The sequence below is a fragment of the Acinonyx jubatus genome, chromosome E2 (genome assembly GCF_027475565.1).
Source record: "Acinonyx jubatus isolate Ajub_Pintada_27869175 chromosome E2, VMU_Ajub_asm_v1.0, whole genome shotgun sequence".
Lineage (NCBI taxonomy): Eukaryota > Metazoa > Chordata > Mammalia > Carnivora > Felidae > Acinonyx > Acinonyx jubatus.
In genome coordinates this window covers 56,058,072-56,077,070 of record NC_069396.1, presented here as the reverse complement: position 1 = coordinate 56,077,070, position 18,999 = coordinate 56,058,072, and the positions used below count along the sequence as shown (strand labels likewise).

Genomic DNA, 18,999 nt, shown 5'->3' with positions numbered 1-18,999 from the left:
ATGGAATCAACTAGAAAGGACAGACGAAGGTCAAAAGGGAGACAGTGGAAGGCACTGCTGGGTCCTCTTTCCATTTCACAAAGTCTATGTATATTTACTTTTTAACACTTGACTGACCTCTAGATGTTCAGAAATAGAAAACAGGGTGATGAATGGGTTGGCTCCTGAAACTCCCATGGAGCAAGAATGTCCTATCCCCTTTTGGGGGTGTCAGAATTCCTGTCCCTTTCCAGTTGTTCAGGCTGAACTAAGAAATTGACATGAGACTGGGTGGCTCAGTTGGTTGAGCATCTCTTGGTTTTGTTTGTGAGATCAGGGATTGTGAGATCAAGCCGCACATCAGGCTCTGCTCTGACAGCAGCAGAGCCTGTTTGGGATTCTCTTTGTCCCTCTCTCTCTGCCCCTCCCTGGTTCTCACTTGCTCTCTCTCTCTCAGTATCCCATTCTCTCTCTCTCAAAATCAATAAACTAACATTTTTAAGAAAATCGAGACTGGAAAGACTATCCTTGTAATCTGTTTCTTTTCAAAACAATCAATTGACATCGAAGCTCAATATAGACCAAGTGAACTTCAGCACATCTATCTATTTCAGTGCCTCATCCTGGAAATGTCTATTCATTATTGACTACCTACAAGCATTCTTTTTATATGTATCAGCTGGCACATCCACCTGCATTTTCTTCTGTCCCAGGCAGTTCACTATTACACTTATGACTGAAAACACTTAAATATGCTCATGGATTTCCTTGAGCATTTCATCTATCAAGACGTCAACATTTCTCCTAGGACACAAGGCACAATGTTCAACACTTGGTCTCGAATGCCTGCATTCCCTAAAACCTAGCTTTGCCTACACCTTCACCTGTGGTCAATCACATTAAAATTCAGAAACAGTTTCCCTTATTCCCCTATTTCTTGAAGGACCTTTGAACTGTCTTTGTGCAACAGTCTTCAAACTTCATGCCCAGATAAATGTTGGACAACTATAATCTCTCATATTGAAAGCTACACATTCAAATATAATTTAAAGTATGTCTTCAATATTACAGGACAAATTCTTATATTACTGATGAGATTCTGGCCTGATTGCTGGGGCCATTAACAACATATTGGAACAGCTACTTATATGATAAGTATAAAAGGGTTCATTTTATGCCTGTAATTTATTATTCATTACTAGAATAGATATATTTTGGTTAGCTTATTATCTAATTTATTTTGTGTGTGTGTATGTGAGAAAGAGAGCACAAGAAGGGGAGGAGGCAGGGAAGGGAAGACAGAATCCCATGCCTTTAGCACAAGCCTGATGTGGGGCTGGAACTCAAACCATGAAAACAGGACCTTAGCCAAGACCAAGACTCTGAGGCTGAACTGACTTGTGCCACCCAAACGTCCCTAGAATAGATTACTTTAGTCACAATTTTACTTACAAGGTCACTGATGTGTAATTGACCTTAACACTCTTGGAGGCATGAATATATAAACAGTTGACAGGAAGAACAACAGACTACATTTTTCTCATGAGATGGGAGGTTTTGTAATTTCTCCAGGCTACAGAGAAGAGCGTGAACATGTAGTGATTGTCACTGGTATAAATGTCCTGACAGTTGGGAAAAATGCCTTGATTAAGCCCCGGTTGTTTACTTGCTTCCAGGTGGTCTACTGAAAAAGAGAAAAATTGTAATGATGGAAGACAGGGTATAGGAAGTTGCAAAGATGCTCCCTAGGACAAGGATGTTTGGGGTAGCTGTTATCTCAGGACACTATCTACTTGTGATTACTTCCTATCAATAGGTTGATCCCTCAGCTTGTGCATGCACAAAGCATGAAAACCATAAATGAGTCCTAAACACAAAATATATGAGGTACAAGGATCATCATCCAGTATAGATGATGTGCAAGCCTGCAAAAAAAAAAAAAAAAAAAAAAAAAAAAGTCTTAAGAAATGTAGGAAGAGTTAAATCATACAAATATCTTACTTTGGCCACCATGGATTGAAACTAAGTTGTTCTTTGTTTTTAATGTTTATTTATTTGAGGGAGATTGTGAGCAAGTGTGAATGGGGGAGTAGCAGAGAAAGGAAGAGAGGCTCCATGCTCACTTTGGAGCCCCATGTGGGGCTTGAGCCATGCCCATGAGACCAAGACCTGAGAAAAATCAAGAGTTAGACCCTCCACCAACTGAGGCACCCAAGCACCTCTAATTCCATTTTTAGTTATTTTAAAACCTCATACTGTTCTCCTGAATGGCTGCTGCACCACTTTGTTTTCCCACCTACAGTGCAACAGGGTTCCCCTTCTCTTCATCCTCACCTCACCCATGGTTTCTTGTGTTGTTAATTTTACCCATTTTGGCAGGTGGGAAGTGCTATCTCGTCCGTGTTTTGATTTGTGTTGCCATGATGATGACGGATGCTGATCATCTTTATATGTGTCTGTTAGCATTCTGGCTATCTTCTCTCAAAACCTGTCTATTCATGTCTTTTGCCCATTTCTTATCTGGGTTGCTTGATTTGTGGGTGTTGACTTTGAGAAGCTTGTATAGATTTAGACTTTTCATTCAAGTCTCAATTACTGTGTCATCCCCCTCTTTTCAAATAATTGGGTAAGGTTTGTCCTGTTTTAGTAAAGCATATGCACTTTCAACTGTAAGAGAGAAGTTTGGAATCAAACTTCAGAAATGAACAAACAGTCCCAGAGAGTCTCAGAATTGGTACTTAGTTTCAGGTTTTTGACTTCCAGGATGTCTTGAAATCTAGTCCTTGTTCTGACAGCAGGTGACTTAAATATCTAAGCTGGTTTTGAACAAACTGCAATTTTTCTTTGGGCACCTGATGTCTCCTTAAAGGCACAAGTTTTCACAGGTGTGTGCTGGTGTTATGCAAAGAACCTTGAGAAGGGGAGCAGAGAATGAAATTATGTCATAGTATAACAAAGGAGAGCCTGCAGAAAACTTACTGTCATGTAGTATAACATTTAAGGTTGTCACATATAGAATGGACCCTCTGTGGAACACGGAGGCGTTACTCAACAGGTGTATTGCCATTCCTCCCAGCTGAAGGTAAAAAGTACTGGCTATCCTTATCAACTGGATTATTTTGAAAAGGACTGCATGGGTGTTTCAGGGAACAATCAGTTTCCAGTGGGAATCGACATCACTAGTGGATGAATGTTGGCAACAAAAGATAAAGACAGATAGCAATGTTATTTTTTGCTCAGGGGTCCTAATCAAACTTCCATCCTCAGCCTTTGGGTTTTCTCTCAGGTACAATAGGGGTCATACAGGGACTAGTATCCCCTTCCCTTGCCAGGGCTCTCCTTCCCAGGAACCTCCTATCCCCCAGGACCTCCACCCCATGCTCTCCAGCCCCTGCTCCCCATGGCTGCCATGGTCCAAAGTCCTGGCCTTCGATGCAGCTGTGGCCCAAGATGGCTTGAGCATGATCATTGATCTAGGGCCTAAACTTGTATTCCTCTATTATGTGCTTGGTGCACTGTTGGGTTTCCTTATTTACGGGGCAATGATTAACTCAGGGCAGAGATTTTGACGGATCTATTTGAAGCTCGATGAGTGATGCACTGTGGAGTGTGCCAGTATCAGCTGAACATTTTCCTCACAAGAAGGTTGGTAGCTCATCCAATAGGACTGATCATTTGATCAGTACCACTAACCTCAGCTAAAGTGTCATGAGAGACAGAGCATAGAAAACACGTTGAAATGTCATTTATTTCCCCTTGTTTTCAAATGCGGTTACTACTGTCAAAATCTAGATATTTTCCCCTTCGCGGGAAAAAGAATTTCTGACATGACATTTTTCAAAGAAATCTTAGTCCAGTAAATGAATTGGGGCAGATAAACTAAGGAGAAATGGGTGTGTAATGCTCAAAAGACCTAGACAGACAGGAATAAATTCATAGACAGGGACCCATTGTTATTTATGGGAGACCCATATTTTTCGAACTGTTTTAGCTCTCTGAGGCAGGGGCTGCTGGTAGCACTGGGTTTGAGCACTAAAAGTGTAGCTCAGCTGTAAGGACACAAACAGTTTTATTCCCAGTGCAGAGAGTAGTTTCTCCAAGCCAGTTGACAGGGAGGACTAGGAAGATGCCTGTGGTTCCTGGGAGCCCTGTCATTGGGAATTAGGGAGACATGAAAAAGGTCGGCTAAAGCGCTGAAGGTGTGTTTGGCTCTTAAATTTGTTAGTCTCTTTTTTCCAATGTCCAGAAACTCTGATCACTGGAGAAGAAATGGGTTTAAACCTGGATAATAACCATAGCCTTCCTTACTTCCCTAAATGGTTCCCAAAGGGATCCCGTGTGAAGTTTCAAAACCGACCCTTGCTGTTGCCCCCCTCCTCAGATTCTGTCAATTGGTGTGGATTGAAACAACAGTGTTGGCTTAATTAAGTGCTCCAGGTGATTCTCCCTGAAGCCAGAGTCATTTGGCAAGGCTTCCCATTAATTTATGAGATTTGAGTGCAGGCTTTTGCTCAAGGAGAGGTTACAGGGTCTCCTCTACGTGAGTGTGGGAGGATTAGGTCTGCGCAGCACACCGTTCCTATCCTGTAGCAAAATTTGCGGGTGCCTGTGGGAGTGGAAGCCACTGAAACTATAGAAGAAAAACTCAGAATTGGGCTCCAAGTACATAGTCTCCGTTTCTGAAAAGCTCCTGACACAAGAAACTAGGAAGTTTTGTCGTTCTGCATTCCAAAGTCCTGCCTACCAGTGAGCACTTTTCTTTTGAAGACGTTCTGTTGGTGACTTTAAGGGCATTTTCTCCTAATGCATGTGTGATTTGTTCACAAATACCTTCTGAGAAAGAAACCTAGAGGACAAGGGGAAAGAAGAAGAAATGGCCAGCTCTCAGGTAAGTCTGGTGTTCCAGGTTGGAGGCCGTGTCATCTTTTCCCCCTAAAATTCCATGCATGTAGAAATCACAAATGTTGGTTTCTCTGTGTTTGGTGTTTCTGCCTTATGTTTTCACCAAAGCTTTACAACCTTCTCAGGAATGATACTCAAGGTTGGGTCTTTAGAACTCTTCTCCCCTATATGCAGGAATCTACTCTATGCTCTCAAACAAGGCTTTCACTAGGACGTCAACACTTGTCACTTTGAGGTTAAAGTCCTGCAAGTATTGCAAACATTCCCTTTAGGACAGATCCAAAAGGGAAGTTGTTGAGTCCACGATTCCAGTTGCTGATGGGGTCTGGTGGTGGGATTTCAGTCGAAGAGACCTGTTCCCCTTTAGTTCCCCATTTAGTACCTCTCTGTAGAGCAGGATGAAGAAAATGAAAAATACAAGGCCCCCAGTATCTTAGGAGTCCTCTTAAGCATATGGGAATCCTTCTGGAGACCTCCCTTTTGCCTTTCCCTCCCCTGGCTGCATAGTCACTCTTCACAACCCCACTGTGGATCTTGGTGCCCACAGGTCCTCTCTTTGTGTTATAATAAAACAAACTTTTTGCACCAAATACTAAATGCAAAAAAACAGAGAATGGATATGAGGCCTGAATAACTTGGAAAGTTAAAAAACCAGGGGGAGAGCAGTCTTGGTTTGTAAAATGTGAAATAGATACTCTGTTTAAAATATACTAGACACTACAGGACAGGGAAACAGCCATCTAAATGTGGTGTTTCTCCCATTCAGATGGGGCTCCCAAATATGGGGCAATGATCCTGTGGATGCTGAGGGCATGAGTGGTGAAAAGAATTCACCTGTGGCAGAATAAGATTTATGAATACACCTCAAGGGAGTGGTGGGAAGCACAGCAGAGGAGAGGCTCCTGCCTTGAGGCAGTGACTTGGGGCTGATTTTGCAGGGAGAAGATGAGTTTGTATGGTGACTTATGGAATTTGCCCTCATGTGGTAATGCTGCCTGGTTGTAAGTATCCATTTGTTAGTTAAGGCCTATAGATATTTTAAGGCAGGTCACCGGCTGGGCCTGCCTTTCTTCAGCCAGGTGGGCCCTGTGGACTCCTCTACAATCCATTGCTTGAAACTGTTTGCCTCAAAGCAGCCTCTGCTGAAAGTACATGTGACTGAAGTTTGTATAAATCCACTATTCTCTCATAATTAGACTGATAATCTGATTTAACAGAACACACCAGTGATCATGTGTCCTTTGGTGTTTCTTAGGCACTGAGAGCAGTTTGTTTCCTTACAGTTGTTGTTCACTTCTTTAACTGTCCTTGTTCTCTATTCCAGATTTCTCCCCTATAACGTTCATCTTTTCCCCCCATCTTTCGTAAAGATCTTAGATTTGCTGAGCGATGTGCAGAAACCATCACATTTCAGCTGGAAACTTCTTTCTTCTGAGTTTCTCTTTGCTTGTAGCTTCTGATGATAACTAAGGCAAAAGAAATGTAGCTTCAATTAAATTTCCTTATAACTTTCAGCCCATTGATAAAGGATGTCATACTCTGTCTGAAGAATTGAATTAAAAAAAAAAAAATGAAGGCACGAAAGCAGCTATGATTTCCTTCAGGAAGGGCATGTTCTGCCTGTCTCAGGTGTCTATCATTGGGCTGCAAGGTGCAAGGAAGTTTTATTTAAGCTACGTGTCTCTTGACCTTGTATCACTCATCATTTTCCTCCTTTAACAACTTTGACCCTTACGTCTTTAAGGTTGTTAAAGTGGAAGGTCTCCTCTTCCGTAGCTTCTTCCTGATGAATAAGGGCACAGAGATGTTCCTACCTATGAGGGAAGATCGGTCAGTTGAGAATTTTAGTAGGAGTTAGGAAAGGCTAAGGCAGCTGTCTTTAGAGTTGATAACATGTGGGAGTTTCCTTGAGGAGAAAGAATCATCTGTCCCCTTGATGGTCTGCCACTGAGTGTCATCACCAGGTGGAGAGAAAAAGGAGAAAACAGCTAAACATGATAGAATAACAAAAAGAAAAAAAGCCCTAATAAATTTTTATTTTACTCCACACTCTAGTCACAGAAATACCCTTTTATTTACTGCTTTATATGTTGAGAAAATGAAAACAATAATCACATAATTGATGTATTTATGTGTCTTAAAATCCTCCAAGATAATAGAGTCATAATAGAAAGTGCAGCAGCTGGGGTTGTCACACAAAGGAAAATTGATTTGCAGCCGATAAGAAGATCAGAGGGAATAACTTCCAAAGGAGACTCTCAGATCAAGGGTGTGTGTGTGTGTGATGATTTCCTTTTATTTTAGATTTGGGTGGATAATGAGGAAGTGGAACCTGGTCATCTTATGTAGAACTGGACATAATGTCATACATGTGACTTAAGAGAACACTTCTATGCATACTTTGTGTTATGTAGGTGAGGCTTGTGTTCTTCCTTGGGTGGAGATTTTGGTATTACAAGAGGTTAAGATAGCTGTCCTCACTCCATGTGTTAACTCCATCATCCATATACATAAATATGAGTTGGGTTAAGCTCAAAGTGGCCTGCCCAAGCTCTTTCTTAGGACAGTCATTATATTTTGTTGAATGTTTTCTGTTTCCATGACAGGAGACTGTGTCCACAGGGTGTTTTGCCAGAAGTAAAAGTTAAAATAGAAAAAAGAGGCTAAGTAAAATGAGGAATATGGTCAGTGGGTACATGCAGGTAAGTGGTGAACGTCAGTTCTTGTAGTCTATCTGGTGACAATAATTCCCTCTTTCATCTTAGGTACCATTATGAACTATGCCAATGGCCACTTCTTTGTAACTGTGGTATTTATTGCAGGGACTGCTGACCTTCAGAGATGTGGCAATAGAATTCTCTCAGGAGGAGTGGGGATGCCTGAATCACAGTCAGAGGGAACTGTACATGGATGTGATGTTAGAGACCTATGGACACCTCCTTTTCTTGGGTAAGGGTAACGCCTTCTAGATTTCCCACACCACCCTCAGAGTTTTGTTCCTTCCTTTGACAACTCTCTCTTGGAAGCTTCCTCTTTGCATGACTGAAATTGAGATTCCTGCAGTAAGGGAAGGAGGTAAGGATTTGTAGATGTAGAGAAATATCTTCATGATGTTTCCTTTTCAGCTTTAGTCTCCCCTTTTTTTAAGGTATCATCACCATTTCTGAAGATTAATGTCAATTCTAAACATTGAGTGGCATAAGATGGTATTGCCCAAATCTTAAACTCCAATTTTTATTCCTTATTGTATTGGTAGTACTTGGAACGCAGTTCATGATGTGAATATTTGAAACTCCTCCTGCATGTTCTAAAGGGGCTTTTTCTTGTGCAACTCTGTTTGGGAAATCATTTTTTTTTAGAATTCTCCTATGTTCCTTCTTGTTTGCTGAGTACAATACTGGGTTGAAAGATAGAATCTCCAGCGATAATTATATTCCTTCTTTCTGATAAACAGGTCTTGTGTCAAAACCAGACCTGGTCATTGTTTTGGAACAAGAGAAGAAGCTGTGGGGTGTGAAGAGAAAGGAGACAGTAGCCTTACACCCAGGTAGGTGGAAGTGAAGCAGATGACACAAGTGAGGTCCAAATGTGAAGGAGGAAGATGGGTCTTAAAATGTTGTTCAGGTAGCTCTCCTTGAATGGAAATTCATTTACAAAGCTGAGTTTTATGTCTTTCCCTCTCCCAGAGGGACATCTGCTGTCTAACACATCATGCTCTTTGATTCTCCAAGGACTGTCCTTCAGCTCCCCTGAAGGTCCGCCACATCCACGGTGAGGGCCTCCATAATCTGAGAGCTTCTCCATTGCTGTGAGAGCCCTAGAGTAAGGAGATTGAGCCCCATGTCAGGTTATGAGCTGAGAATGGAACTTGCTTGAGATTCTCTCTCACTCTCCTCCTGCCCTTCCCCAGCTCTCTCTCTCTCAAAATAAAATAATAATAATAATAATAATAATAATAATTAATAATAATACTCTACCTGTGTATCAAGTTTAGATTTTTTTTTTTTTATCTTTAATTGGGTGTCGTACCCAGGACATGCTTTGGTACCATTCTCATTAACTTTTGTGTCCTCTATAATATTTTCTTTGTGGTTTACATAAAGGTTACTTAAAACATCTTAAAGATATAAAAACCCATTTTAAACTGATAATTGCATACAAAATTATTCTACTTATAAGCTCCATCCCTGCACCCACCTTAAGTTACTGATATCACAAATTCTATCTTTTAATATGTAATTTATTACCTAGATTTATGATTTTTGTACTTAAGATTTGTTTATTTATTTATATAGGGAGAATGAGCAGGGAAGGGGCAGAGAGCAAGGGGGTCAAAGGATTGGAAGCAGGCTCTGTGCTGTAAGCATGGAGCCTGATGTGGGGCTCAGACTCTTGAACCATGAGATCATGACCTGAGCTGAAGTCTGATGCTTAATCCACTGAGACACCCAGGTGTCCCTGATATTTTTTTAAATTTTTTTTTAATGTTTATTTATTTTTGAGACAGAGAGAGAGCATGAACGGGGGAGGTTCAGAGAGAGAGGGAGACACAGAATCTGAAACAGGCTCCAGGCTCTGAGCTGTCAGCACAGAGCCCGATGCGGGGCTCGAACTCACGGAGTGCGAGATCATGACCTGAGCCGAAGTCGGTCGCCCAACCGAGTGAGCCACCCAGGCGCCCCGATATTTTATACTCCTACTGAAAAAAAAAATACTGTAGCAGAAATTAAAGTGACTTGTGCTACCTCATTACAACATGACAGGTTTCTATAATTGTGCATTTAAAAAAAAATTCTTAATGTGTTTTTATTATTGAGAGAGAGAGTGAGAGAGTGCAAATGTGGAGAGGCAGAGAGAGTCAGAGACACAGAATCTGAAACCGACCCCAGGCTTGGACTGTCAGCACAGAGCCTGATGGGGGGTAGAACTCATGGGCCTTGAGATCATGATCTGAGCCAAAGTCGGTCACTTAACCAACTGAGTCACCACCCAACTGAGTGGGCCAACTGAGTGGCCCAATTGTGTAAATTTTTATATTTAGCAGAGAGTTTTATGTTCTCATGTGGTTTCAGTTACTATTTACAATCCTATTATTTCAACCAGAAGGACCTCCTTTAATATTCCTTGTAGGGCAGGTCTACTTGTAAACTCAGAGGGGTTTTTATTAGGAAAGTCTCTATTTCTACATTCGTGGAAAACGGTTTTGCCAGGTAGGGTATTCTTAATGGATGTGTCTTGACCTTTCAATACTTGAATACATTGGCCCACGTACTGCCTCCATAAGGTCTACTGAGAACCCCAATACTAGTCTTACAGGAGCTGTCTTGTAAGAGATGAGTGGCTTTTTCCATGCTGGTTCAAATTTCTCTTTTCACTTGTGAGTTTTGATAGGTTAAGTATAAGATGTCACTGTGTTCATGTCTTGACATTTATCCTGCTGTGAATTGACTGAGCTTGTATCATTTGTCTCTTCTTTCCACATATAGACTTGACTTCTTGATGTCAATGCTCTGCCCCCTTTCCCTCCCCTCTCTTCAGGAGTTCCCTTAATGTACATATTGAATTACCAGTTGGTGTTGCATGAGTCTCTAGACTCTGTCCTTTGATTCTTCGCAGATAGTTTAATACAAGAATACTTTAGGTTGTCTGATTCTTTTTTCTGCTTGATCAAGTCTGTCACTGACCCCTTAGTGTATTTTTAAATTCAGTAATTATACTTTTTGTCTCCCAATTTCTTGTTAACTGTTGGTTATAATTTGTTTCCTTGGGTTTACATTTTGGTCATGAATAGTTTTCCTGGTATATTTTAGTTACATATCTATTTTTCTTCTTCCTCCATAAACATCTTTATGATGGTTATTTTTAATTCTTTATCAAGCAATTAATACTACTTTATTAATTTAATACAAGTTTTGGAGATATATTTTGTTCCTCTAGTTGGAACACAATTTCCTATTTCTTTGTATCCCTTTATATCTTTGGTTGATATTTGTGAATTTAAAAAAAAAAAAAACAAGCAAACAAAAAACCCCACCAAAGGTAAAACAAAACAAAACAAACAAACAAAAAAACCTACAGCCTCTGGGCTCAGGATTATGGACTTTTGTTGTACAGAAGAACACAAATTATAGTAATTCTGGGGACAGTGACACATTCTGGGCATTTGTCATGTCTGAATTTCTGTAACTGCAAAGTTTAAAAAGTGTAGTTACTCTTTAGAGCTCGTGATACCTTCCTCTCTCTGTCTTCAGCTCTGCAGTCTCTCCAGTGTTTGAACAAATGCTCACCTTTTGTCTGAGCAGCCACCACAGTGTATCCAGAGGATGCTCTCATTTCTTCTGTTTTCCATGCCGTGCATGACAGAAACAAGTCCCTCAAGACAACAAAGAAACCAGATCGTTGAACATACATTTGTTTCTCTCCTCGACAGAGGGAAGACTTTTCTCACAGTGTTGCCATGGAGTGTCAGGGAGGGTGAGCATCTGTTGTAGGCAAGTGTCCTACACGTTCTTTGTTTTTTCAATGTGGATCTTCTTTTACACTTGTCTGGATGTGCTGTGTTCTGCTAACTGGCTTCTGGAGCACTCAAGAAGGTTCTTTGGTCTATATTTTGTCTCCATGAAAGAGTAAAGTCCTGTTGCCTACTATTTCTCTATTCTGCTGATGTCCTATCATGGGTATTAATTTTGCATATTAGCCTTTTTACATATATGCCTGTCAGTGTAGTAACTGCAATGACTTCTTTTGTATCTTTTAGTTGTATCTTTCTGTAACACCCTAGGCTTGTTGGCACCAGGAGACTCTCCTGTACCAAAGGAGAGTCATTTGGTACAGTGATATGGGAAGAAGTAGAAGCTGTGTCTCTGAGTATTTCTACTTAAGAAAATGATGAGGAAGATGAAGGGGGCATAAGACATGCAGAAAGTATATTATACTGGATGTAACCAAAAAGAGACAATTACTTGTAATGAAATCCTACTGCTAGAAGAGATCAAGTATAGAAAACATTTGGGGGAAAACCCCTCCTTAAGTCAGTTATATTTGCAGAACAATGTCTTTGAAGTAAAATCCAAAAATCCATTTTTAAACCTACACATTCTCTGGAAGGACATTTGGAAATGCAGGAAAATCACCTCGTCCATACCAGAAGTAATTGCTGAAGGCACTTCAAATATAAAACTGGATTAATTCCACAAATTTGGCATTTGAAAAGGAAGATAAAAATTCTAAATACGATTGATTTGAGAAGGGCTGTTTGGAGGGTTCATTATTCTTCCACCAACGCATAATTCCCCCTGTTTCAAAGTCTCTAATTTTGATAACTCCGGGGTGGGGGGGTGGAGATTATCCAAACATCAGTGTTCAATAGTTATCATATAATACTAAATTTGGAGCAAGCATTTATGTGCTTTGTTCTAGGAAGGCCTTTAGTGAGGACGGTATCATTTGGATTACTGAGGTGTTAATAATGGAGATAGAACTTACAAAAGCAATGAGTGTGGGAAAAATATGAATCGAGGGTCAAGTCCTAATAAACATCAGAGAACTCCATCTCCAGAGAACCAGTGTGAAAGTAAAAGCTATGGAAAAGTCTTCTATGAAAGCTCAAATCTTATCGTACATTATATCCTTACTGCAGAGAAGACTAGCAAATATAAGACCTCTGGGACAGCTTTTTTTTTTTTAATTAAAAAAAATTAATTGTATTTTTTTAATTCACATCCAAATTAATTAGCATATAGTGCAACCATGATTTCAGGAGTAGATTCCTTAGTGTCCTTACCCATTTAGCCCACCCCCCTCCCACAATCCCTCCCATAACCCTCAGTTTGTTCTCCACATTTATGAGTCTCTTTTGTTTTTCCCCCTCCTTGTTTTTATATTATTTTTGTTTCCCTTCCCTTATGTTCATCTGTTTTGTCTCTTAAAGTCCTCATATGAGTGAAGTCATATGATTTTTCTCTTTCTCTGACTGACAAATTTCACTTAGCATAATACCCTCCAGTTCTATCCACGTAGTTGCAAATGGCAAGATCTCATTCTTTTTGATTGCCGAGTAATACTCTATTGTATGTATGTGTATGGACTCTTTCCATACTTGGGCTATTGTTAATAGTGCTGCTATAACCATTGGGGTGCATGTGTCCCTTCAAAACAGCACACCTGTATCCCTTGGATAAATGCCTAGTAGTGCAATTGCTGGGTCGTAGGGTAGTTCTATTTTTAGTTTTTTGAGGAACCTCCATACTGATTTCCAGACTGGCTGTACCAGTTTACATTCCTACCAGCAATGCAAAAGAGATTCTCTTTCTCTGCATCCTTACCAACATCTGTTGTTGCCTGAGTTGTTAATGTGAGACATTCTGACAGCTGTGAGGTCGTATCTCATTGTGGTTTTGATAACTCTGGGACAGCTTTTAACTGTTCTTCAAAATTCACTCAACAGTAGAGATTTCATAATGGGAAGAAATGTAACAAATTTAAACAAGGCAAAGTCTTTATCGACCTAAGGAGATACATACTGGGGAGAAGCCTGACTGATGTAGGTATATATGTAGGTGTACACATACACAAAAATAAATAAATGGCAAAGTTGTTAATCACAACTAAAAACTTCCTGAACATCGGAAAAACATACTGAGTGAAACCCTACAAATGTAAAGGATGTGGTGAAGTGTTTAGTTTGTAAGTAAAAGTATTCAACATGAGACATACTGGGGAGATAACTTACATAGCAAGAATACTGGCAGAGTCTTTACCTGGAACAGAACCTTAAGTAAAGAAAACATACTGGATAGAAACCCTAGAAATGTAATGAATAAGGAAAGACTTTGGGTTTTAACACACACATCAGTAAAAACCAGAGTCTTTATAAAGGATAAAAACTTGAAATATGTAGACATTTGGCAATCTATGTAATGAAAAGGCAAATCTAAACAAAATCAGAGAATTCACAGCAGGAAGCAGTAAGTCAATACCACTTTTCAAACATGATTCTAAATCAGAGTGTTTATTACAGAGAAAAATCCAAAGTTAAAATACCGAGATTACTTACATCAGTATAGGATAAGGGGCACTAACCCCTCTACCATTGAAAATCTCTGTGTATCTTTTGAGTCCCCAGAACTTAAAACCATACCTACTTTTCCATGGAAATAGCCTATTGTTGAGGCTCTGTGCTGACAGCTCAGAGCCTGGAGCCTTCTTCAGATTCTGTGTCTCCCTCTCTCAGCCCCTCCCCTGTCTGTCTCTCTTTGTCCCCTGCTCTGTCTCTCCTTCAAATATAAACATTAAAAAAAAGTTTTTTTAAGTTAGAGAAACATTCTGAATTTAAATGTTTTGCTAATTAATGTATAGAAAAAATACGGTAGCAACTCATGAAAATCTGAGTAGATCTTCATAATAGCAATTGTTACAAGTCAAGAATATTATTTATGCAGTTAAAATAAAGACATTTTCACAGATATCTGAGGAAAGTATAGCTACTCTTCTATAAAAGGATGTAAGATTATTGTAAATCTACTTTTACTCAATAATTAGCCTTAATTTGGGTAGCATGGAAAGTACAACTCACAGATCATTATATCAGAAGAACAAGAATGGTTCTTGACAAACCGTAATGTGTATTTTGGCCAAGGTCATACAGTGATTTTGCAGTAGTTTGCTTAGAGTGTATTTGAAATTAATATATACCCATTAATAACCCTGAATGGATTTTACGCTGTGTAATGAAAGAAGTGTTATCCTATACCAGCCTTAGCTTACCCCACCTTCATGAAGTTTGCAGGTAAACAGACAGTAACCCAAATTACACTTGACCCTCATACAGCATGGTTTTGAACTGTGTGGGTCCACTTATAGGCAGATTTATTTATAGTACAGTACTGTAAATATAATTTCTCTTCCTTTTGACTTTTTAAATATTTTCTTGAACTTCCTTTATTATAGGAATACCATATACAGCAACTATAACATATCAAATATGTGTTAACTGACTATTTTTGATAAGGTTTCTTGCCAATAGTAAGCTATTAAAATAACGTGTTGGGGAGTCAAACTTGTACACGGATTTTCAGCTGCATGGGTGGTGGGAACACCAAACACCTGCATTATTCAAGGGGTGCTTTTTAAGCAGTGGGGTGATATCACTAATAATCTCTTTTCCCAGTGGTGGTAAACCTCAAATTATTTGAACTTAATTTTCCCAAAGTTTACATATTATATCTTTTCTTCCTTTTTGTAAGTGCTGGGGCATTAGGTGCTTTTAATAAGGATGATATAGGACTGTTACTGAGAGTATAGCTGAACAATTTCTGGATACTGCTGACTTGGAATCCATAATGTATAACCAGGCTGGCTGCAGGGGGTTTGAACTGACTCTAGCTCCACCCGATAGCAAACACACTAGAGAACAGCCCCACAGTCACGAGCAAATAGAAGTTCTTCATAGGAATTCCCCGACCATAATTTGTAGAAGAGTTCCCACTCTCGGTATATTTACCTTGTGCGCCCCTTAGAGAAGAGCCCCACAGAGTCTCCAATTCTCCCTTCATTTTTATTTGAATTGTGCGTTCTAGACTTAGCTCAGGAACTCTGAAGCAGTTCAACCATGTGCCCCAAAAAGGCATCTGCCCCAATCCCTGCCATTCTCTCTGCCTGCACTCAATCTTGACCTCTCCATGTTACTCTCATGGCATACTGTGTACATTCTCCATTATCTATGAGCAGTAAATTATTTCAATTTGTTGTTATTGTTGTTTGTTGATCCATGGCTCACAAAATAATACACAGGGGTTCTACTTAACAATTGTGAATTCAACAAAGTCACTACAAATATAAGACACATCTACAGAATTCTCAATCACTAGTCTTATCCTATGTGTTCTTTAGTTTTGTTTTGTTTTTGCTTGTGTGGTTTTGGTGAGCATACAGAACAGAGTTTTATGATTTTGATATGCCCAGAATGCAATATATTATATTAAGCTAAAGATGGATTTTGGAGTGACGGTACTAATTAGGAAGAAGTATGCATGTGTATATGTGTGTATGCAAACCTGTATCTTCAGAAGGAATGGGAATATTAGTTCAAATGAGGATATTTCAAATTTCAAAATTGATGATTTCCTGACAATCAAAAATGTTACAGGTTTATAATGGGAATAATTCTCTCTACATTGTTTGTATTAAACTTATATCCCCTAAATCTCTGTGTATCTTGGTTTGAGAATCTCCCCATACAAATCCTGTCTTATCTACCTGGCTATTAGTCATGTAGGATCTACTCTGTTTTCATGTTCCAATGTTCATGAACTGTTGCTTATATGACTTGCTCAGGGATTTTAAGATTATTTGCATGAAATGACATGGTGATCAAATGTTAATTTGAATATAGGAGTAATTCTACAGGGAGCATATTCCATGTAGTTTAACCGATACATTTCCTTCCTTCTCAGTTGGAGAAGAACACTGAGTAAGATTTCTTTAGTTAATGTTCTTTTCCCTTCTTGGAAATGATACCATCCATGTTACTCACTTTAGTAGGACAATTTGATAAGGTGAAAACTTGGAGAGTCATGGGTTGTTTTCACATTTATTTCAAGGGAAAAAGACATGGACAGTGCTGAGAATTTAGTAGATGTTCTAAATGTAGGAAGAAAACAATATTCTATTAAGATTGGTGCAGTCCAAGATAAGAAATAAAAAACATCTAGGCTGAAGCATTGGCACAAATTCTTTTTGTGGGGAAGGACATCTGTCCTAGGCTGCATGAGAGACTGAGTTATAGAAGGATAAATTTTACTCATTTTCTTTACAAATCATCTCCAGTTCTTCTGTCTCCTCATCCCCATTCCACTGATGTAGCCATCACAGTGTTTTTTTTTTTTGCTGTGTTAAGGAGAATCTTCCCCTCCCATGTAAGCCCTGTAGGCACTTGTTTGTTCTTAGTAGCTTGGAATTTTTAATTTTTTTAAGTTTATTTAATCATCTTGCAAAAGAGAGACAGAGAGACAGAGGGAAAGAGAAAGAATCCCAAGCAGAATCTGCACTGTCAGCACAGAACCTGATGCGGAGCTCAAACTCACAAAATGTGAGATCATGACCTGAGCTGAAGTCCGATGCTAAACTGATGGAACCACCAGGTGCCTCTAGAATTTGTTAATATAATAGGAAATGGTTGGTAATTAGATCATTTGAGTCCATCTCTAATATTTAAATACCATTTTGTCACCACTTCCCTGGAAGAACAGAAAAAACACCATCAATGGACCACAGGATTATTTCAGGCACTTGGTACTGAGAGAGTTATAAGGACAGATAAAACATGAGGATAGTATATTTTGAGAGGAAGATAGATGTTACTAAAAGCAAATATGGAGAAGTCCTGAAAGGCAAGGAAGGACAGAGTAGGAGGCTCCCTTTGGTCACTGTAAGTAAGGTCTTAGGAAACTTCTTGTGACAGAGATGTGGACTTGGGAACCAACATGGTGGTTTTCTGGGATTGAGGGAAGTCAGATCCTTTTTTCTTTATGATTTAATGAATTCCCCAGTGGTACTAAGGACTAGATGCTGTTGGATGCCATAGGTAACTGTAGTTTGACAGACCCAGATGTATGGGGGTTGATGGAGAGGGGATATTGGATGACTTAAACATTGTGGGCATAGCTTGAAGATGTCATATGACAAAGTTGATGTTGAAGAAGAAAGCTGCTGGACACTAATAGTCAGAACCAGCAAGACCTGTGGGTAGTTCCCGAAAGCACTGACATTGCACGTATATAAGCCCAACATAGGTCTGACCTGGTGTTGATGGGTGACCTTCCAAGGATCCTGACCCACAGCTGGCAGAAACCTCCCTCACTTCCACTTGGCCCTGTGACAAGTTTAATCCTGTCTCTGAACTGTGTGCAGAGCACTGATTAGTCTGGAAGCAGGTCACCAGTCACCAATATTGAGCATATTTCTGCTCTAAACAGCTTACCCAGTTTTTAGGCTAGATGTCCGTATGTTGTTTCATGGCCTAGGCCATCCTCACACCCATTTGGACCTGAGTGGAAAGAGAATGTCTATCAGTTGTAGAAACCAGTAAAATAAAGTAGGGTAGCATGTTCTACTCCCATTTACATTTGTTCAATGGAAGGAGAAGAATTCATTTTCACTACCTGTTATGTTGGGGTATTGAGATTTGCCCAGTGATGTCTAATGTGAATAATTGCCAATTCAGTTTCTTCTGAGAAGTACTGAAGTGGGAACTACCTATATCACCATCCTAATGATGTCCATCTGTCAGTTCTCTGTGATAAATGTTTTTATGTCTCATGAGCTAAAAAAGAAAGGTTTCCATATATACATGTGTTTATATTTGTACATGTATACACACACACATATATATGTATGTGTTATATATATATCTGTATTTATATATTTATATATACACATACACGCACACAGATATATGCATATATACATATATACACGTAAGTATGTGTGTGTGTGTGTGTGTGTGTGTGTATTTATTTATTTATATTTGGGAGGTATATATCTGTGTGTATGTATAAATATGCATACACACAGATTGCTTGTTATCCATGAAGTAAAATATTGAAATAATGTAACTTAATATTGAAAATAACACTATTAGTATAATTACAAAATCCTTGTTTGTTAAAAATTATTTTATATGATATATTGTCTTGCTGGTTGTTTGGTTATGACTACATGGTTTTTGTTTGTCTTTTTTGTTTGTTTTTTCAATTTTATCATCCTGTTTTAGGTATAGTTCTAGGAAAATTCCAATGTACTATCTTCAAGCAAAGTTTAGTGTTACCAGGAACATAGTGTTTATTTATGTTAATATTCCAGTGAAGATATTGGGGCTTAGATTTACCACGTTTGTTTTTCTTACATCTTATATACATTTTTTTTTATTTTTTGTTACCTGTGTTTTCTTGTATTCATATTCAGAAAATACTTCTACATATCATTCTATTTCTGTGGGCATTGTGTACTCAGTAACATATTGCTTTAGATAGAAATTAAAGCATGCTTTTTTTGAAGCATGCTTTTAAAATCTAGTCAATGTGTAAAATTACTTTCTACATTTAGTATCAATTTGTCAGT

At 39.0% G+C, this 18,999-nt stretch overlaps 2 protein-coding genes across 2 annotated transcripts in view; one reads left to right on the top strand and one right to left on the bottom strand.

Moving 5' to 3' along the window:
- The window catches only part of LOC113593334 (KRAB domain-containing protein 5-like), a 69,421-nt gene that overhangs the window by 8,258 nt on the left and 42,164 nt on the right, over window positions 1–18,999 (bottom strand). The gene's annotated exons all lie outside the window — the stretch shown is intronic.
- LOC106980844 (KRAB domain-containing protein 5-like) lies at window positions 4,540–8,796 on the top strand. The gene is made up of 3 exons (XM_053210712.1): window positions 4,540–4,867; window positions 7,704–7,830; window positions 8,336–8,796. The coding sequence occupies exons 1-3, from the start codon at window positions 4,853–4,855 to the stop codon at window positions 8,440–8,442; spliced, it is 249 nt and encodes an 82-aa protein (XP_053066687.1). The 5' UTR covers window positions 4,540–4,852; the 3' UTR covers window positions 8,443–8,796.